Source organism: Hyla sarda, chromosome 11, assembly GCF_029499605.1.
Source record: "Hyla sarda isolate aHylSar1 chromosome 11, aHylSar1.hap1, whole genome shotgun sequence".
Taxonomy (NCBI): domain Eukaryota; kingdom Metazoa; phylum Chordata; class Amphibia; order Anura; family Hylidae; genus Hyla; species Hyla sarda.
Window position 1 is genome coordinate 98,080,594 of NC_079199.1, and position 21,781 is coordinate 98,102,374.

The following is a 21,781-nucleotide window of genomic DNA, read 5'->3' on the forward strand; positions in this document are numbered from 1 at the left end:
TGCTATGGGCAACTGTACCACTCTTCCCCTACACAGGCTCGAAGGGGCCGGAAGAAGTGCATCAATTGCACAAAACCACTGGCTGTAGCCTCTGAGCTGTAGCCTTCGAGGCCTTCTACAACCCAACAACCACTACAAGCCTCAATACCCAAGAAAGACACACACACAAGTTTTTTGGGTGTCACAAGGGAGACGCTGAGTATGCATGGGGGGCTCAGAGGCTACAGCGATTGACGCACTTCTTCTGGCCTCTTCAAGGCCGGAAGAAGTGTGTCAATCGCACAAAACTGCCGTCTGTAGCCTCTGAGCTGTAGCCTTCCAGGCCTTCTGAGCTGTAGCCTTCCAGGCCTTCTGAGCTTGTAGCCTTCCAGGCCTTTGAGCTGTAGCCTTTGAGGCTGGAAGAAGTGCGTCAATCACACGAAACCGCCAGCTGTAGCCTCTGAGCTGTAGCCTTCTAGGCCTTTTGAGCTGTAGCCTTCGAGGCCTTCTGAGCTGTAGCCTTTGAGGCCGGTAGAAGTGCGTCCATCACACGAAACCACTTGCTGTAGCCTCTGAACTGTAGCCTTCAAGACCTTCTGAGCTGTAGCCTTTAAGGCCTTCTGAGCTGTAACCTTCGAGGCCTTCAAAGCCTTCTACAACCGTACAAACACTACAACCCTCAATACCCAAGAAAGACACGCACAAGTTTTTTGGGTGTCACAAGGGATACGCTGAGTATGCACGGGGGCTCAGGGGCTACAGCCCGCAGTTTTGTGCGATTGACACACTTCCGGAAGAAGTGTGTCAATCGCACGAAACTGTCGGCTGTAGCCTTCTAAGCTGTAGCTTCTAGGCCTTCTACAACCACTACAACCCTCAATACTCAAGAAAGACACAAACACGTTTTTTGGGTGTCACAAGGGAGACGTTGAGTATGCAAGGGGGGCTCAGAGGCTACAACCAGCGGTTCTTCGAGGCCAGAAGAAGGGCGTTGATCGCCCAAAACCACTGTCTGTAGCCTCTGAGCTGTAGCCTTCGAGGCCTTCTGAGCTGTAGCCTTCGAGGCCTTCTGAGCTGTAGCCTTTGAGGCCTTCTACAACCCTCCAACCACCGCAACCATCAATACCCAAGAAAGAAACGCACAAGTTTTTGGGTGTTATCATTTTTCTTTTTTTCCGAATAGTGGGAATTATTTTCTTTCCACAGAGGTCACAGTAGAGAACTTTTAAGACCTTGACAGTGATGCATACATTTATAGACAGGATTCCGTTCCATATAAACATCAAAATGCAAAATGTCCAAATTTCTGTCCGCACAGGAGACAGGGGTAGTTGTATAGTATGGGAGGCCGATATGAAATATATATTTTTTTATGTCTCCTGTGATATGAGATAAGGATTCATCACTAGGACAGACTTCTTTCATTAGGACAACATACAGATACCCTAATAGCGCTAATTTTGTGGCTACAACAATGCAGTCTCGCCCACACTTAAAGTGCCAGTCGGGATTAAAAAACAGCTATTGAATTCAGCCGGTCTTTTTGTAAACCCTCTTAACCATTTAGCATAGGTAAAAAGCATCATAGAGCCATCTTCCCGTTAGACCTGGCACATTTTAATGGAGTTGGAGTATTTAACCCTTTGATTGGCACGACAGGCGACCATGGCACAGCCATGCCCACTAGTTTGGCATTGAAATTGCAGAAATGGAGTCTGTCCTTTTGATGAGTTCTCTTTAATACGGGGTTACTTATATTTCTGTGAGCTTTAGGTGGTTATCTACGAGAGTACACAAGGGACATAGTCATCATGTAGTCATAAAATTTACATTTTTGGGTGGCCCTGGTTGATTATAGAAGATATCTTAAGAGATGCCCTTTGCCCACAGCCTTGGGTGAACCATATTTGTTGTAGATTTGTGTGATTTGAAGTAGATGTGATCAATGTGAAGCTCAATTGGCTTCCGAGAATTCATATAAAAATATGTTGTTACTAAAATTAGATTTTTTGTCGTGTGAATAACATATGTATAACATAGTTAGATGCTAACGACTTAATCAATGACTGTTTAGTCATCGTCATCATCATCGTCGTCATCATCGTCATCATCGTCGTCATCATCATCGTCATCGTCGTCATCATCATCGTCGTCGTCATCATCATCATCATCGTCGTCGTCGTCATCGTCGTCGTCGTCATCTTCAGTATTGATATCTCCATCCAGAACATCTTCAATCCAGTCTTCCAGTTCATCTACTGTAGGCAGGTCTTCTTCATCATCCATGTCCATCCAAACACTATCGGCCTATAGGAGAAAGTTCTTGTTAAATCTCAAAACAGTCCAACAATCTAATTTTGCTATCTTTTTTTTTTTTGCAAAATAAACCAAAAATGTTTACAAAGTTGTCCCTTTTGGACATCTACACTTGTCCTCTCTGCTGGTACTCCCCAGTGATCATCTGTCAGGAAACCTGTAAGTATTTCTCTGCAGTGCCCCCACAGGTGAAATTAGGCATCACACATATGGTTGCCACCCACAGCTGGTATTTTCATGCCTCTGCTGGTTATTTTGAAGTAAAAATATGCAAAAGCCGGCATTTTTTAACCATAGTTAAATGGTTATGGTACAGGGCGATCGGTGGGAGGGGGGGGGGGGAATGGTCACGATACAGGGTTCAGGAAGGGGATCAATTGAAATGAGTAAAAGAGTATGGCACGGGGGAATCAACTGGAATGATTATAGCACAGGGGGATCGGGGGGGGATTGATGGGATGTCACGCATATATAAGTAATTATGCAAATTAGAATGGCAGGTATTTTTGGGGCAAGAAAGATAGCAACCCTAGCGGCCCCCTATCATCCGCTCTTTCTCGGGGTCCCCATGAGTTGTCAATCCACCTCTGCCCCCTGCTGTGGACCTCACTGCCAGACTCCAGAGGGTGAGGTGTTAATTTGCCGACACTGGGCTGGTACGTGACACATGTCTGGATGTGGGCGGAGCTTCCTGTGATGTCACGCATATATCATGAATTATGTAAATTAGCATAGCAGGTATTTATTTATTTTTTTGCAAGAAAGGTGGCGACCCTAATCACACAGTGTCATTCACATAAATGCATTAAAGGGGTACTCTGTTCTGTTCCATCAGCTACCCCTTGAGGGGTGATACGCACGTACCCAAGGGGGGTTTTAAAGGGGTACTCCAGTGAGATTTTCTTTTTCAAATCAACTGGTGCCAGAAAGTTAAACAGATTTGTAAATTACATCTATTAAAAAATCTTAATCCTTCCAGTACTTATCAGCTGCTGTACGCTCCACAGGAAGTTGAGTTGTTCTTTTTAGTCTGACCACAGTGCTCTCTGTCCGTGTCAGGAACTGTCCAGAGCAGGAGAGGTTTGCTATGGGCATTTGCTTCTTCTCTGGACAGTTCCTGACACAGACAGAGGTGTCAGCAGAGAGCACTGTGGTCACACTGAAAAGAACTACACAACTTCCTGTGGAACATACAGCAACTGATAAGTACTGGAAGGATTCAGATTTTTTAATAGAAGTAATTTACAAATCTGTTTAACTTTCTGGAGCCAGTTGATATGAAAAAAAAAATGTTTTCCACTGGAGTACCCCTTTAAGGTGAGAGTCCACCTAGGCGCATTGTGGTGAAACATTTCACTATCTTTGGTCAGTTTTAAAGGAAATTGATTTAATTATTAAAGTTAGTTATTAAACTATTTTTTTCTCATCAACCGGCTCCAGAAAGTTACACAGATTTGTATATTACTTCTATTTAAAAATCTTAATCCTTCCAGTACTTAACAGCTGCTGTATGTTCCACAGGAAGTTGTGTAGTTCTTTTCAGTCTGACCACAGTGCTCTCTGTCCGTTTCAGGAACTGTCCAGAGCAGGAACAAATCCTCATAGCAAACCTCTCCTGCTTTGGACAGTTCCTGACATGGACAGAGGTGGCAGCAGAGATCACTGTGGTCAGACTGGAAAGAACTATACAACTATTAAAAAATCTTTACCTTCCAGTACTTTTTAGCAGCTGTATGCTACAGAGGAAATTCTGTTCTTTTTGAATTTTTTTTTTGTCTTGTCCACAGTGCTCTCTGCTGACACCTGATGCCCGTATCAGGAACTGTCCAGAGCAGGAGAAAATCCCCATAGGAACCCTATGCAGCTCTGGACAGTTCCTGACACAGACAGAGGTGTCAGCAGAGAGCACTGTGGACAAGACAAAAAAGAAATGAAAAAAGAACAGAATTTCCTCTGTAGCATACAGCAGCTGATAAGTACTGGAAGGATTAAGATTTTTAAATAGAGTAATTTACAAATCTGTTTAACTTTTTGGCACCAAATCATTAGAAAAAAAAAAAGTTTTTCACCAGACTACCCCTTTAAGGCTTTTCAGTAGGGATAGTCTAGGTTTGGTTGGGGACATAGGATACGACATTGAGGTTTTACGCATACGTTTACGATAACATCTTCGGCTTAGGCTCAGCGTGAACACGTAAGTCCACCGACCACTGTCAGATTGTTGAATAGCACAGCTGTGCCATCTGAAGATTACGAGCAGACCTCAGCGTGCCGCACTGCCACTCACAACATTACGGGAAGCGGCAGCAGAAAGCAGCAATTATGTTCCACAGAAAGGACACAATGTGGGATCGGGATAATAGACAGCCAAGATGGAAGTCATGAAGGCAGGTGGAACAAAAGCCTTAAGAGGTGCATTTATACATGCCGGACGCTGTAGGCCAAACCAAACAGAGATGTTAAAGGATGGGACTGGTGGGGGGGACTGGTTGCTGAAAAAGAACACACGAATAAGCAGCACAATGTTTATAGCAGTGAATCACAGATGAGCTAGTTCAATAGATACAAGGATTTAAAGGGGTACTCCGGTGAAATTTTTTTCTTTTAAATCAACTGGTGCCAGAACATTACACAGATTTGTAAATTACTAATAAGTACTGGAAGGATTAAGATTTTTAAATAGAAGTAATTTACAAATCTGTAGAACTTCCTGGCACCAGTTGATTTGAAAAAAATGTTTTCCACCAGAGTACCCCTTTAAGGTTTGTGGACACTCTTGGGCAAAAAATGTTCCCCATAACAATTCTAGGAACCAGACCAAACCTGATTCCAAATACAGGAAAGATGACCCTTTCAAACTGTTCCGAACGCTGGAGCTCGCACCGGGAGCTCGTGACATCATAGACCCACCCCCTCATGACGTCACACCCCGCCCCCTCAATACAAGTCTACGGAAGGGGGCGTGACTGCCGTCACGCCCCCTCCCATAGACTTGCATTGAAGGGGCGGGCCGTGGCTATGACGTCACGAGCTCCCGGTGCCGACTCCAGTGTTCGGAACAGTTTGTTCCAAACACTGAGCAGCGGAGTACCCCTTTAACCACCTCTCCACCTCTTTTTTGTGGATAGGATTGCCGAACATGAATCCAGAAACCCCATTTTTCCTTAGCGGTAGGGGTTCCAGAGATAAGCAGCGTCAATGCTACCTATATAGTCACACTGGTGTGGTGCTTTGTGGCGGCCATTGTTTCTGTGATGCTTTGTCTGTTGGGTGGTGTGGCCCGGAGCCAGAGGCTTGGTCGGGCAGCAGTGGGGCTGCCTGGCCACTGGGTCGTTCCCCCTGTGGGCATGGTGTCATGGAGGCAGTAGTCGCCACCCGGCGCTACGCCAGTGTTAGGTTAGGGACCCACTCTAAATAGGTGGCCTTGACGTGTAGATCTTCTTCCAGTCTGTGATCCGGACTATCTGTAACTTCTTGTAAATGGACATGATGATGGCGACCACCAAGTAGACTGAAAGTGAAAGTAACATTGTGGCCACCAGGGATCTGTGTCCCTCAATCTGGTGGACTTTTATGACCCATCGTGAGCAGGGAACCTTGTAGGGCCACTAAAGGGTTGGTTCTAAGCCCCTTGCGCTTTCCCTATAATCTGGACATCTCCATGTGAAGCTTTACAGCAAGACGAGACGAAACCTTTCAAGTACACAAAACATGTATTACAGTAGCGGTTGTGTCTTACTTACATCTGTCACATTCACCACACCGATATGAGGGCGAGACAGGTCAATGCCAAACTTCTCCTCCCAGTAGGGAATCAACTAAAAAACAAAAGGAAGGAATTGAATAAAGGGTGCTCGCAGATCCAATTCTCCACACGTCCCTTCTAATTCTCATCTCTTTACTATTCCTGCACCCAGTCACCGTGTTCCCACATTCGGAAGATGCGCTGATGGTGCCAAGAACGCCAAGGACACGCTGTTCAGCTATTCCGAGTGTGCAGCCATCTTAGACTGCATACTATTTAACTAAAATACAGCCTTTGTTATATACCCGTTCCCAATCCTTGTGAGCCAGGCAATGAGATTATGGCCTGTAAAAGATACTGTCACCTTCCCAGTACAGAGCCAGTGGGAACTACAAATCCTACACTTCATTTTTTATTATAACTTATACATCGGATTACAAATATTCATATACAAGGGGATTCATTTGAACAAAACTACTAAGAGATTAATATGCACTTTATTTTCATGGTACCCACTAGAGATGAGCGAACTTACAGTAAATTCGATTCGTCACGAACTTCTCGGCTCTGCAGTTGATGACTTATCCTGCATAAATTAGTTCAGCTTTCAGGTGCTCCGGTGGGCTGGAAAAGGTGGATACAGTCCTAGGAAAGAGTCTCCTAGGACTGTATCCACCTTTTCCAGCCCACGGGAGCACCTGAAAGCTGAACTAATTTATGCAGGATAAAGTCATCAACTGCTGAGCCGAGAAGTTTGTGACGAATCGAATTTACTGTAAATTCGCTCATCTCTAGTACCCACCATCTGAACTATTAGATCAATTTCTCAAAAATATCTCAATTTTTTCGGCTGGCTTATCGGACACTGTGGATAATTTTAACTGATTTATCGGACACTGTGGATAATTTTGGCTGTTTTATCGGATACTGTGGACACTCATATTTTTTACATTTTTATGAATTTTACTAATACCTGTTGATATTAGTTACAATTGCCGTATTATATTTGTATATTTATTGTGAATTTTTATTGTGAATTTGCCGACCCACAAGGGCCCTGTGAGGTTCGGCACACACTTTAATTATCATATATATTTTATTAAAATAAACATATCATCATCCAATATTCATTGACCCTGAGCCTCAATTTCCATTTTTCATTTTTTATTTGGTTTAAATTCCAAAAATTTTATAAAATTTGTAAACTTTCAAATGCTTTATGCAATTTTTATTCGACAGGGAAAATTCTAAATTCTAAGCAGATAAGACACCTCTGTCCATTAAAGTGGTAACATTTATTTTTAAATCAACTGGTGCCAGAAAATTAAACAGATTTGTAAATTAGTTCTATTTAAAAATCTTAATCCTTCCAGTACTTATCAGCTGCTGTATACTACAGAGGAAGTTCTTTTCTTTTTGAATTTCTTTCCAGTTAGTCTGACCACATTGCTCTCTGCTGACACCTCTGTCCATGTCAGGAACTGTCCAGAGCAGGAGAGGTTTTCTATGGGGATTTGCTCCTGTTCTGGACCTTTCTTGATATGGACAGAGGTGTCAGCAGAGAGCACTGTGGTCAGACAGAAAGGAAATTCAGAAAGAAAAGAACTTCCTCTGGAGCATACAGCAACTGATAAGTACTGGAAGGATTAAGATTTTTAAATAGAAGTAATTTACAGATTTGTTTAACTTTTTGGCACCAGTCGATCAAAAAAAAAATTGTTTTCCATTGAAGTACCCCTTTAAAATAAAAAAATGTGATTAAATTATAAATTTAATTTTTTTTTAATGTTATTATTTGTTATTTTTATTTGACGGGAAAATTCTAAATTCTAAGCAGATAAGACACTTCTGTCCATTAAGCCAGTATTTATATCAAAATGCAGAGGTTATCTTACCAATGGGAAGTCCTCAGGGTCAATCCAGATAATGCTGAGGTCTGGGTTATCTGTATTGTCTTCTGCAACCTCTTTGATGATTTCCAGGAATTCATAACCATCTGAAAAAAAGATGATACAAAATATTATAATCGTATATAATATTATATTTTAATATTACCGGTATATCGTAATATAAAAAAAGATTGTACAAAATATTATAATCTTATATAATATTGTATTTTAATATTAAATTGCAATATAAAAAAATATTATACAAAATATTATAATCTTATATAATATTATATTTTAATATTACCGGTATATCGTAATATAAAAAAAAGATTGTACAAAATATTATAATCTTATATAATATTATATTTTATTATTACCGGTGTATCGTAATATAAAAAAATTGTACAAAATATTTTATAATCTTATATAATATTATATTTTAATATTACCGGTATATCGTAATATAAAAAAAAGATTGTACAAAATATTATAATCGTATATAATATTATATTTTAATATTATATTGCAATATAAAACAATATTATACAAAATATTATAATCTTATATAATATAATATTATATATTAATATTTTATCATAACATAAAAAAATTAAACAAAACGTGTTATTTTAGTAAAGCTTTAGTATAGCTAGTAAATGGTACTGATATAATAAATTCCAAGAAAGGAGAACCATGAAGTTCTTTAAAGTATATAAGTAGTCATTAATGGAATTTCCAATTTTACTTTAAGACTATCTTCTCAGAAACATAAAAAAAAATTCTTCATGGCGAAGGTTCTATAGTTAAAGTTGTTAGATCGTATACTTGACTGAAGTGGCCTAACACACAACAGGGAGCCAGAGCTTGTTGAGGTTTTCCTATCCTTAAAGAGGTACTCCGGTGGAAAAAAATTTTTTTTTAAATCAACCGGTGCCAGAATGTTAAACACAATTGTTAATTACTTCTATTTAAAAATATTAATCCTTCCAGTACTTATCAGCTGCTGTATGCTGCAGAGGAAGTTGTATTTCTTTCTGGAGTTATTTTCAGTCTGACCACAGTGTTCTCTGCTGACACCTCTGTCCATGTAAGGAACTGTACAGAGTACAAGCAAATCCCCATAGCAAACCTCTCCTGCTCTGGACAGTTCCTGATACGGACAGAGGTGTCAGCAGAGAGCACTGTGGTCAGACAGAAAAGAATTCCAGAAAGAAATACAACTTTCTCTGTAGTATACAGCAGCTAATAAATACTGGAAGGATTACGATTTTTAGATAGAAGTAATTTACAAATCTGTTTAACTTTGTGGCACTAGTTGATTAAAAAAAAAATTGTTTTTCACTGGGGTACCCCTTTAAAGGGGTACTCCACTGCCCCAGCATTCGGAATATTTTTTTCCCGAACGCTGGGTTCAAGCTGCGGGGGTCGTGATGTCACGGTCCTTGTGATGTCATGCCACGCCCCCCTCAATGCAAGACTATGGGAGGGGGCATGACAGCCATCACACCCCCTCCCATAGACTTGCATTGAGGGGGCGTGGTGTGACGTTGTGAGGGTGTGTGGCCGTGACATCACGACACACCCAGCGTTCGGAACAAATTGTGGAGTACCCCTTTAATCCCTCTGAAAAACACAGATGTTTGGTCTATATGTGGCAGACAACATTATTGGCCCACTTGGTATCTAAAAAACAATGGACAATAGTACAATTGGGTGTGATCTTCTCTAAATTTTTTCGTTTGCAACCTTAAAATACTTACCGGGATCGTCCTCTTCTGCAAAAGCTACAATGTGGATTCCATTCAAATCATCTTCCTGGGAGGAGAAAAAGAGCAGGAGCAATTAATACGGGGAAGACTTCTCATTTTTAAAAGTTTTAAAAGGGTTATCCAGGAATTGAAAAAGAGAGATAATTTCTTTCAAAGACCGCTCCCCGTCTGTCTCCAGGTTGGGCGTGGTTCTGCAGCTCAGTTCCATTGAAGTGAATGGAGCCAAGTTGTAATACCACCCCCTACCTGGAGACAGACAGGGAGCAGTCCTTGAAAGAAAACAGGTCTGTTTTTGATTCCTGGACAACCTCTTTAAACCACAATAAAGATTCTCATGGATTCAAAGAAAGGGAGTGCCCCCCATCCCAAAGAAATGAGTTGTGGGTCTCCTATGATCTGAAGAGGTTTAAGTGAGAGTCTCAGAAGCTTGAGGAAAACTTCTAGCGTCACAGAAGGGTGAAGAAATCTGATATGTGAACCTACTAAAAGCCTCTGATCAGATGTAACATCTCAAAGGGTTAATTCTCCCTGAGATGTTGTTTAGCCTGGTTGCTGGGTTATGCCTTATGGCTGCAGCAGCAATCAGGCTGAGCTTCCCCTGTGAGCTGGATATAAGTCCAGCTCACACCATGCCTGGTTGCCTGTGAAAGAACTTGCTTCTAGTAACTAGCGTTTATTGGGTCTGTATTCTGAATTCTGGTTTCTTATTTGGCTCGGCTCTTGACCTCACTTCAACTATTGTGTTTCGGTACACTCCAGTGTTTGACCCAGCTAGCCTGACTTCGAGTTCTCTGTGTGTTTAGTTGTATTTTTGTTAGTTGTGTGCTTCCAGCTATTTCCCGACCTCGTCCGTTTTTGTTGTTTATTATTTTGACTTTCTGTCAGTCCCTGCATGTAATTAGGGAGGGGCTGTCATCGTGGTTCTCGACCCGTCGTGTAGGGCGGGTACGCAAGTAGGCAGGGACAGAGGGTTTGGTCTAGAATAGGGCTGCACTTTATCCTTGCCCGACGTGACACTAGAGTCATTTTGTGAAAGCTGTTGGTATCTCTATGGCACCCCCAAAAACCTTTTTACATTATGGAATGTGGATAATCTTTATGACTTGAAAGAGGCTTTAACAACCAACATGTCACCTCTCTCAGGTTTGCCTCGACTCCCCCTATTGTGGGCCTAATGTGCTGGGAAAGGGGCGTTTGATGCTGAGTGGGTGAAAATAGGGGTTCTGGTGTAGTGGGGGGGGGGGGGGGTGACGTGCTGTATGTAGGGGTTCTGATGTAGTTGGCGGTTGATATGTATGTGGGGGTCTGAATAAAGTTAGGGGGTCTGGTCTTGGGTCTGATTACATTTAGGGGTCTGCTCGGGGATCCGAATATATGTAGATGGTCTGACTATATTTAGAGGGCCCAGAGTTTGAAACTGATATAGGAGACTGGTCTGTGGCCTGACTATATTTAGAGGGTTTAGGGTTCAAATTGATATAGGAGACTGGTCTGTGGTCTGACTTTATTTAGAGGGTTTAGGTTCTGAATTGATATAGAAGACTAGTATTGGGTCTGACTATATTTAGAAGGTTCAGTGTTTAAGTTGATATAGGAAACTGGTCTGGGGTCTGATATTACTATATGGGATGCCATGTGAGAGGCTCAACCCGTTTGACATCTCTGTAACAACCTTGTGACTTGGATCCCCACACAAGTGGAGTTTGATGCTGAGGGGGTTAAAATAGGGGGTTCTGGTGTAGCTGGGTTGATATGACATATATGGGGGTCTAAATAAAGTTATGGGGTCTGTTCTGGGGGTTTTAATATATTTAGGGGGTCTGGTCATAGATCTGAATATATTTAGCAGGGATTTGCACATATAGGCCCAAAAGGTGGCTTGAGCCCCTGCCCTTTTAAAGGGGTACTCCGGTCCTAAGACATCTTATCCCCTATCCAAAGAATAGTGGAGAAGATGTCTGACCGCGGGGGTCCCGCCAATAGGGACCTCCGCAATCTTGCATTCGGCACCCACCTCTTTGAGCTGCACGCCGCGCTGCCAGCTCACAAACTGCCGGGTGCCGACCACGGGGCCGGAGTGTTGTGATGTCACGACTCCGCCCCGTGTGACGTCAAGCCCCACCCCCACTATGCAAGTCTATGGGAGGGGGCGTGACGCCCCCTCCCATAGACTTGCATAGCGGGGGCGGGGCGTGACGTCACACGGGGGCAGAGTCGTGACGTCACAATACTCCGGCCAGACATCTTAGCCCCTATCCTTTGGATAGGAGATAAGATGTCTTAGGGCCGGAGTACCCCTTTAATGCACCTGCTCTATAATGCCCTCAATGATTTGGACTTCCATGGGGTGATGCAGGTCCTATTCAGCTGACATGACTGACGGAGGTCCCTTATTTTGTGTTGTGTTGTGCCCTTTTTTTTTTTTTTTACTTGAGCATCTTACTTTTTACTTTGCACCTCCCTAATATTTAGGGGGTTTGGTCTGGGTCCTGACTATATTTAAGGGGTCTAGAGTTTGAAATGAATAAAGAAGACTAGTCTGGGGGTCTGATATTACTAAATGTGATGCCTATGTGAATGGCCCACCCCGGCGGACATTTGTATAACAACCTTGTGTTCATAAGGCCCGGCGGCCTAGTAAATAATCCATTTAAAGGGGTACTCCCATGGAAAACTTTTTTTTTTTTTTTTTTTTTTTTTAAATCAACTGGTGCCAGAAAGTTAAACAGATTTGTAAATCACTTCTATTAAAAAAAAATCTTCATCCTTCCAGTACTTTTTAGGGGCTGTATACTAAAGAGAAATCCAAAAAAGAAATGCATTTCCTCTGATGTCATGACCACAGTGCTTTCTGCTGACCTCTGCTGTCCATTTTAGGAACTGTCCAGAGCAGGAGAAAATCCCCATAGCAAACATATGCTGCCCTGGACAGTTCCTAAAATGGACAGCAGAGGTCAACAGAGAGCACTGTGGTCATGACATCAGAGGAAATGCATTTCTTTTTTGGATTTCTCTTTGGCATACAGCCGCTAAAAAGTACTGGAATGATTAAGATTTTTTAATAGAAGTGATTTACAAATCTGTTTAACTTTCTGGCACCAGTTGATTTAAAAAAAAAAGTTTTCCACGTGAGTACCCCTTTAAATGTGATTTTTCTTGTCCAGTCCATTTATACCCAGTAGAGATATAGAAACGACATATATATATATATATATATATATATATATATTAATGGGGGTCTTGTCACTGATAACGGATGGCCATGGGCTCGCTATATCTATGGCCAGCTTTAGTTACCGGCCATGAATAATCCCTCTTGCTCCTTGTATATATCTCGCTCGGCCGTGTTACATCTGTTACTTATTACTTTCATTAGTTCTGCTTTGTATCCCTTATATTAATCTCTGTAATAGACACGTCGTGGTGTACAGAGCCGAGATTCCTGCCGTAGATTCCACTTTCCGCTGCCGCAGTGAGTCATGGCCGTGTGAATGCCGTACATACCGCCACATAGTGCACATTAATAAGGGCATGAAGGTTTAATGAGGGAGATCAGCTGGGACTCGAAATATTGATAGATTTCATACAAAGTCGAAGGCTTCTAATGAAGTCACAGAAGACACAATGTAATGTAACTATGTATTAGGGTGGCCACCGAGCAAAAAAATATATAAAAAATACCGGCCATGCTAATTTGCATAATTAATTATATATGCGTGACATCACAGGATACACATATGCGGGGGAATTTTGTCCTATTCTGACCCCTATAACTTTTTTATTTCTCCTTATACGGGGCCTGTATGAGGGGCATTTTTTGCGCCCCGATCTGTAGATTTTAACAGGATCATTTTTGTTTTGATGGGACTTTTTGATCGCTTTTTTTTTTTTTTATTATATTCAGGAGTTACAGTTAGTTACTAACTACAACTCCCAGCATGCCCTGATACAGCCTGTGGCTCAGCAGCTGCCCCAAACAAAAACTACAACTCCCAGCATGTTGGACTATATAGTAGTATATAGTATAGGTCAATGTTTCCCAACCAGGGGTGCCTCCAGCTGTTGCAAAACTACAACTCCCAGCATGTTGGACTATATAGTAGTATATAGTATAGGACAATGTTTCCCAACCAGGGGCGCCTCCAGCTGTTGCAGAACTACAACTCCAAGCATGTTGGACTATATAGTAGTATATAGTATAGGTCAGTGTTTCCCAACCAGGGGTGCCTCCAGCTGTTGCAAAACTACAACTCCCAGCATGTTGGACTATATAGTAGTATATAGTATAGGACAATGTTTCCCAACCAGGGGCGCCTCCAGCTGTTGCAGAACTACAACTCCCAGCATGTTGGACTATATAGTAGTATATAGTATAGGACAATGTTTCCCAACCAGGGGCGCCTCCAGCTGTTGCAGAACTACAACTCCAAGCATGTTGGACTATATAGTAGTATATAGTATAGGTCAGTGTTTCCCAACCAGGGGGGCCTTCAGCTGTTGTAAAACTACAACTCCCAGCATGTTGGACTATATAGTAGTATATAGTATAGGTCAGTGTTTTCCAACCAGGGGTGCCTCCAGCTGTTACAAAACTACAACCCCCAGCATGTTGGACTATATAGTAGTATATAGTATAGGTCAGTGTTTCCCAACCAGGGGTGCCTCCAGCTGTTGTAAAACTACAACTCCCAGCATGTTGGACTATATAGTAGTATATAGTATAGGTCAGTGTTTCCCAACCAGGGGTGCCTCCAGCTGTTGTAAAACTACAACTCCCAGCATGTTGGACTATATAGTAGTATATAGTATAGGTCAGTGTTTCCCAACCAGGGGTGCCTCCAGCTGCTGCAAAACTACAACTCCCAGCATGTTGAACTATATAGTAGTATATAGCATAGGTCAGTGTTTTCCAACCAGGGGTGCCTCCAGCTGTTGCAAAACTACAACTCCCAGCATGCCCGGACAGCCGTTGGCTGTCCGGGCATGCTGGGAGTTGTAGTTTTGCAACAGCTGGAGGCACCCCTGGTTGGAAAACACTGACCTATGCTATATACTACTATATAGTTCAACATGCTGGAAGTTGTAGTTTTGCAACAGCAGGAGGCGCTCTGGTTGGGAAACACTGGTATAGTATATGCTGCAACATTCCGGGAGTTGGAGGATTGGTTGGATAAATACCGGCCATTGCATTGCCAGTATTTTTTATATAAAAATACCGTATGGGTGGCCAAAATACCGGCCAGGTGGCGACCCTACTATGTATACAGACGGCCTTTGTATAAACCCAGATCACCATCCCAATCAAAGTCCACTGGAGTACATGAAAACCCCTCGTAATGTAAATCAATTAGGGTGGAAACGTTAATGGGGATTTAGCTTCACATACAGTAAATAATACATGGAAACAGCAGAACAATAAGTGTTATCATAGGGACAGCCAGGTAATGAGATCAGTTTTGGTAGCTCTCTCAGTTATTAATACAGTAAAGTAAACTTACCCAGGTCTCATACATGCTGTCAGGCTGGAGTTTTCTCAGTGTTGGTCTGAAAGACATAAGAAGGAACCATACATGTGAGCAGGACCATAAAGAACTGCAGTGTCCTACTGGGGACCCTGTAAGGCCTATTAGTTGGGTGTTGTCACTTGATTCCCTTTTTTTTTAAATAAGTGTTTTGCTCTTTTCTATTCTTTCTATACCATTTTCTTATACTATAGTGTAATACACTGGATGCGGCATAATAGGCAGCCGCCTAGAGCGCCCTCGATTAGGACGCCGCTCTGCCCGCTGCAATAAAGTTACCTCAAAAATGGCCCATCCTTGGCTAAGACTACGGCTAGTTAAAGGGGTACTCTGGTGGAAAACTTTTTTTTAAAATCAACTGGTGCCAGAAAGTTAAACAGATTTGTAAATGCCTTCTATTAAAAAAATCTTAATCCTTCCAGTACTTATTAGCTGCTGAATACAACAGAGGAGATTATTTTCTTTGTATGTAACACAGAGCTCTCTGCTGACATCACGAGGACAGTGCTCTCTGCTGACATCTCTGTCCATTTTAGGAATTGTCCAGAGCAGCATATGTTTGCTATGGGGATTTTCTCCTACTCTGGACAGTTCCTAAAATGGACAGAGGTGTCAGCAGAGAGCACTGTGGACATGATGTCAGCAGAGAGCTCTGTGTTCCAAACAGAAAAGAATTTCCTCTGTAGTATCCAGCAGCTAATAAGTACTGGAAGGATTAAGATTTTTATTAGAAGTAATTTACAAATCTGTTTAACTTTCTGGCACCAGTTGATTAAAAATAAATAAATAAAATAAAAAATTTCCACTGGAGTACCCCTTTATCCCTTTAATTTTCATGAATATTACCCTCTATGGATTACTATGTTATAGAGTGTTATTGTTATGAGGGAAACATACTAATTGTTGTGGGGCACCAGAGTATGGTTATGGGGGTACCATATTGTTAATGGGGCACCAGAGTGTTGTTATGGGGGTACCATATTGTTAATGGGGCACTAGAGTATTGTTATGGGGTACCATATTGTTAATGGGGCACCAGAGTATTGTTATGGGGGTACCATATTGTTAATGGGGCACCAGAGTATTGTTATGGGGGTACCATATTGTTAATGGGGCACCAGAGTATTGTTATGGGGGTACCATATTGTTAATGGGGCACCAGAGTATTGTTATGGGGGTACCATATTGTTAATGGGGCACCAGAGTATTGTTATGGGGGTAACATATTGTTAATGGGGCACCAGAGTATTGTTATGGGGGTACCATATTGTTAATGGGGCACCAGAGTATTGTTATGGGGGTAACATATTGTTAATGGGGCACCAGAGTATTGTTATGGGGGTACCATATTGTTAATGGGGCACCAGAGTATTGTTATGGGGGTAACATATTGTTAATGGGGCACCAGAGTATTGTTATGGGTGTACCATATTGTTAATGGGGCACCAGAGTATTGTTATGGGGGTAACATATTGTTACTGGGGCACCAGAGTATTGTTATGGGTGTAACATATTGTTAATGGGGCACCAGAGAATTGTTATGGGTGTAACATATTGTTAATGGGGCACCAGAGAATTGTTATGGGGGTAACATATTGTTACTGGGGCACCAGAGTATTGTTATGGGTGTAACATATTGTTAATGGGGCACCAGAGAATTGTTATGGGGGTACCATATTGTTAATGGGGCACCAGAGTATTGTTATGGGGGTAACATATTGTTAATGGGGCACCAGAGTATTGTTATGGGGGTAACATATTGTTGTGTGGCACCAGAGTATTGTTATGGGGGTAACATATTGTTAATGGGGCACCAGAGTATTGTTATGGGTGTAACATATTGTTAATGGGGCACCAGAGTATTGTTATGGGGGTAACATATTGTTGTGGGGCACCAGAGTATTGTTATGGGGGTAACATATTGTTGTGGGGCACCAGAGTATTGTTATGGGGGTAACATATTGTTGTGGGGCACCAGAGTATTGTTATGGGGGTAACATATTGTTGTGGGGCACCAGAGTATTGTTATGGGGGTAACATATTGTTAATGGGGCACCATTGGCATTGTGATTAGGGCAATAGTCAGGAAATAGAAAGGGTGTGGCCACCTCAATTAGAGGCGGGGCTTACGTATGGAAAATAAGCTCCTTTTCCTATATATTCGCCCTGAAGTTCTCATTTTGTAGAGAGTAAGTGAGCGAGGCGTCTCCCTCCCTACACTCCATGGCCTGGGGATTTGCGTTGCGCTCTGATTTAGTATTAATGATATGATACATAAGAAACAACAATAATAAGGTATTTGCTTTGTACGCGGTTTAAGGGCCTCGTTGTCAAGGCAACCGGGGTCTCTGAGCTGCCAATATTTAAAGTGTGTCTATGGAGAGGCGCTTTCATCAAATACCGAGCTCCGAGGAGTCTCTTATCTACACTTAACCCTCCTGAGACTGTCGGCAAAGAGACACCTGCTACAAAGAGGCGCAGAGCCCCCGACATAGTCAGATGGGGAAACGCCGCCAACACACTGAATGTACATCTTTGTGGTACTGAAGGCTTAGATGTATCAGCTCAGCAGATAGTATCACACATGACAGGCTTAGATACACCAGCTCAGCAGGCAGTATCACACATGCTTGGCTTAGATACACCAGCTCAGCAGGCAGTATCACACATGGTAGGCTTAGATACACCAGCTCAGCAGGCAGTATCACACATGGTATTCTTAAATACACCAGCTCAGCAGGCAGTATCACACATGGTAGGCTTAGATACACCAGCTCAGCAGGCAGTATCACACATGCTTGGCTTAGATACACCAGCTCAGCAGGCAGTATCACACATGGTAGGCTTAGATACACCAGCTCAGCAGGCAGTATCACACATGGTAGGCTTAGATACACCAGCTCAGCAGGCAGTATCACACATGGTAGGCTTAGATGCACCAGCTCAGCAGGCAGTATCACACATGGTAGGCTTAGATACACCAACTCAGCAGGCAGTATCACACATGCTTGGCTTAGATACACCAGCTCAGCAGGCAGTATCACACATTGTATTCTTAGATACACCAGCTCAGCAGGCAGTATCACACATTGTATTCTTAGATACACCAGCTCAGCAGGCAGTATCACACATGGTAGGCTTAGATGCACCAGCTCAGCAGGCAGTATCACACATGGTAGGCTTAGATACACCAACTCAGCAGGCAGTATCACACATGGTAGGCTTAGATACACCAGCTCAGCAGGCAGTATCACACATGGTAGGCTTAGATACACCAGCTCAGCAGGCAGTATCACACATGGTAGGCTTAGATACACCAGCTCAGCAGGCAGTATCACACATGGTAGGCTTAGATACACTGGCTTAGCAGACAAAATCAGGCGTAATTGACTTACATACACCAGCTCAGCAGGCAGTATCAGTATCACACATGTGAGGTTTCAATACATGGGCTGAGCAGTATCATGCGTGATAGGCTTAGATACACGTTCTCAGCAAATGGTATTATTCCTATTAGACTTAGGTACTCCGGCTCACCGGTCAGTATCACACATCAAACATGATAGGCTCAGAATCACCAGCTCAGCAGACAGTATCATGTATAATTAAAGGGTTAAAGGGGTACTCCGGTGGAAAACATTTTTTTTAGGTCTTTTATAAGTCAACTGGTGCCAGAAAGTTAAACAGATTTGTAAATTACTTCTATTAAAAAAATCTTTACCCTTCCAGTACTTTTTAGCAGCTGTATTCTACAGAGGAAATTCTTTTCTTTTTGAATTTCTTTTTTGTCTTGTCCACAGTGCTCTCTGCTGACACCTCTGTCCTTGTCAGGAACTGTCAAGAGTAGCATAGGTTTGCAATGGGGATTTTCTCCTGCTCTGGACAGTTCCTGATACGGACAGAGGTGTCAGCAGAGAGCACTGTGGACAAGACAAAAAAGAAATTCTAAAAGAATAGAATTTCCTCTGTAGAATACAGCTGCTAAAAAGTACTGAAAGGGTAAAGATTTTTTAATAGAAGTAATTTACAAATCTGTATAACTTTCTGGCACCAGTTCATTAAAAAAAAAAAAAAAAAGTTTTCCACCGGAGTACCCCTTTAACTTAGATACATCGGCTCATCGTACATCACACATGTAAGGCTTAAAGGGGAACTCCGCCCTTAGACATCTTATCCGCTATCCAAAGGATAGCGGATAAGATGTCTAAGGGCGGAGTTCCCCTTTAAGCCTTACATGTGTGATGTACGATGAGCCGATGTATCTAAGTTAAAGGGATCCCCGCGATCTCCCTGCTCCACGTGGCGTAAGTTTAGAGTGTTGCGTGCAGCACCGGAGGCACAAGTATATGGGAGGGGGCGTGACAGACGTAGACTTCCATTGGGGGGGGGGGGGGCGTGACGTTATGAGTGGGGTATGACATCATCCGGCATGGAGCGAAGTTCTGTAGATGTCTGGGGTGCCGCAGCTTAGAGGGCGGGGGTCTCAAGCGGCGGGACCCCAGCGATCAGACATCTTATCCCCTATCCTTTGAATAGGGGATAAGATATCTAGGGGCAGAGTACCCCTTTAAATATAACAGCTCGGCAGCTAGTACCTAAACTGTTCCTAAAATGGACAGAGGTGTCAGCAGAGAGCACTGTGGTCAGGCAGAAAGGAAATTCAAAAAGAAAAGAACTTCCTGTGGATCACAACAGCAGCTGATAGGTACTGGAAGGATTAAGATTTTTTTTAATAGAAGTAATTTACAAATCTGCTTAACTTTCTGGCACCAGTTGATTTAAAAATAATGTCTTCCGGGGGAGTACCCCTTTAAGATATCCACAATAAAAGCTTAAACTGCACATAAACAAGGCAAACTGGGAACTAATGACAAAATAACAGGGCAGCGATCCCCAGAACACAGACTATTGTGTCCGAAAGGGAGTAAAACAGATATGAGGCCACTTATTTCACTGCTGAAAAGCCAGACGCTGTGTGACATGAGCTTGTCTCGCGGTAGACACTACGAAAGAATGATCCAGGTTTGTGACCCAAAATAATAGAAGCATTAGGAACTATTCCATTGTCAGCCTACGCTGCCAGCTCTGAAAGCACATCAAAAAGATCCTCAAAAACAAACGTCTACAGAGAGAAAAAGACATGATATCACCATTAATGATACCCGAATGGGTCCAGTGTTAAAGGGGTACTCCACTGGAAAATATTTTTTTTTAAATCAACTGGTGCCACAAAGCTAAACAGATTTGTAAATTACTTCTATTAAAAAAATCTTAATCCTTCCAGTACTTATCAGCTGCTGTATGCTCCACAGGAAGTTCTGTTCTTTTGGAATTTCCTTTCTGTCTGACGACAGTGCTCTCTGCTGACACCTCTGTCCATTTTAGGAACTGTCCAGAGCAGGATGGGTTTTCTATGGGGATTTGCTCCTACTCTGGACAGTTCCTAAAATGGACAGAGGTGTCAGCAGAGAGCACTGTGGTCAGACAGAAAGGAAATTTAAAAAGAAAAGAACTTCCTGTGGATCATAACAGCAACTGAAAAGTATTGAAAGGATTAAGGGAGTAGTCCGGTGCGCATTTTTCTCATTTTATCCCGTCCGGGCTGCAAAATAAAAGAAAACAAACTTTCTCTTACTTGCCAACGAGCCCCCGGAGCTCCGGTACACTCCTGTACAGGTGTTCGGTCCCCTGCTGTATTCTTCTTACTTCCTGTTAGCCCGGCACGTCACACAGAGCTTCAGCCTATCACCGGCCGCAGGCTGAAGCTCCGTGTGACGTGTCGGGCTAACAGGAAGTAAGAAGAATACAGCCCAGGGACCGAACACCTGTACCGGAGCTCCGGGGGCTCGTTGGCAGGTAGGAGTAAGTTTGTTTTCTTTTATTTTGCAGCCCGGACGGGATAAAATGGGAAAAGTGCGCACCGGAGTACTACTTTAAGATTTTTTAAAATAAGTAATTTACAAATCTGTTTAACTTTCTGGCACCAGTTGATTTAAAAAAAGTTTTTTCCAGTGGAGTACCCCTTTAAATGCCGGATAGAAAGTAAAGCTGATTGATGTTTGATTGTTTTGTTACCCTACAGTCCTAACAGACTATCATGAATATTGTTAGCAAAATAATTAATAGTAACTACTTAACTAACGTTATGTACAAGAATACATCTACTATAATACTGCTCCTATATACAAGAATATAACTACTATAATACTGCCTCCTATATACAAGAATATAACTACTATAATACTGCTCCCATATATAAGAATATAACTACTATAATACTGCTCCTATATACAAGAATATAACTACTATAATACTGCTCCTATATACAAGAATATAACTACTATAATACTGCTCCCATATATAAGAATATAACTACTATAATACTGCTCCTATATACAAGAATATAACTACTATAATACTGCTCCCATATATAAGAATATAAATACTATAATACTGCTCCCATATATAAGAATATAACTACTATAATACTGCTCCTATATACAAGAATATAACTACTATAATACTGCTCCTATATACAAGAATATAACTACTATAATACTG

At 42.1% G+C, this 21,781-nt stretch overlaps 1 protein-coding gene across 4 annotated transcripts in view; it reads right to left on the minus strand.

Moving 5' to 3' along the window:
* Positions 1–1,132: 1,132 nt before the first annotated feature.
* Positions 1,133–21,781, minus strand: part of CASQ1 (calsequestrin 1) — an 85,265-nt gene continuing 64,616 nt past the window's right edge. For all 4 annotated transcript variants that reach the window (XM_056544970.1, XM_056544969.1, XM_056544972.1 and 1 more), the window contains 5 exons: positions 15,197–15,242; positions 9,690–9,744; positions 7,936–8,036; positions 6,039–6,113; positions 1,133–2,286 (listed from right to left, as the gene is read on the minus strand). In XM_056544970.1, the coding sequence (XP_056400945.1) occupies positions 2,050–2,286; positions 6,039–6,113; positions 7,936–8,036; positions 9,690–9,744; positions 15,197–15,242 (514 nt within the window). In that variant the 3' untranslated portion in view covers positions 1,133–2,049. The remainder of the gene's footprint in view (positions 2,287–6,038; positions 6,114–7,935; positions 8,037–9,689; positions 9,745–15,196; positions 15,243–21,781) is intronic.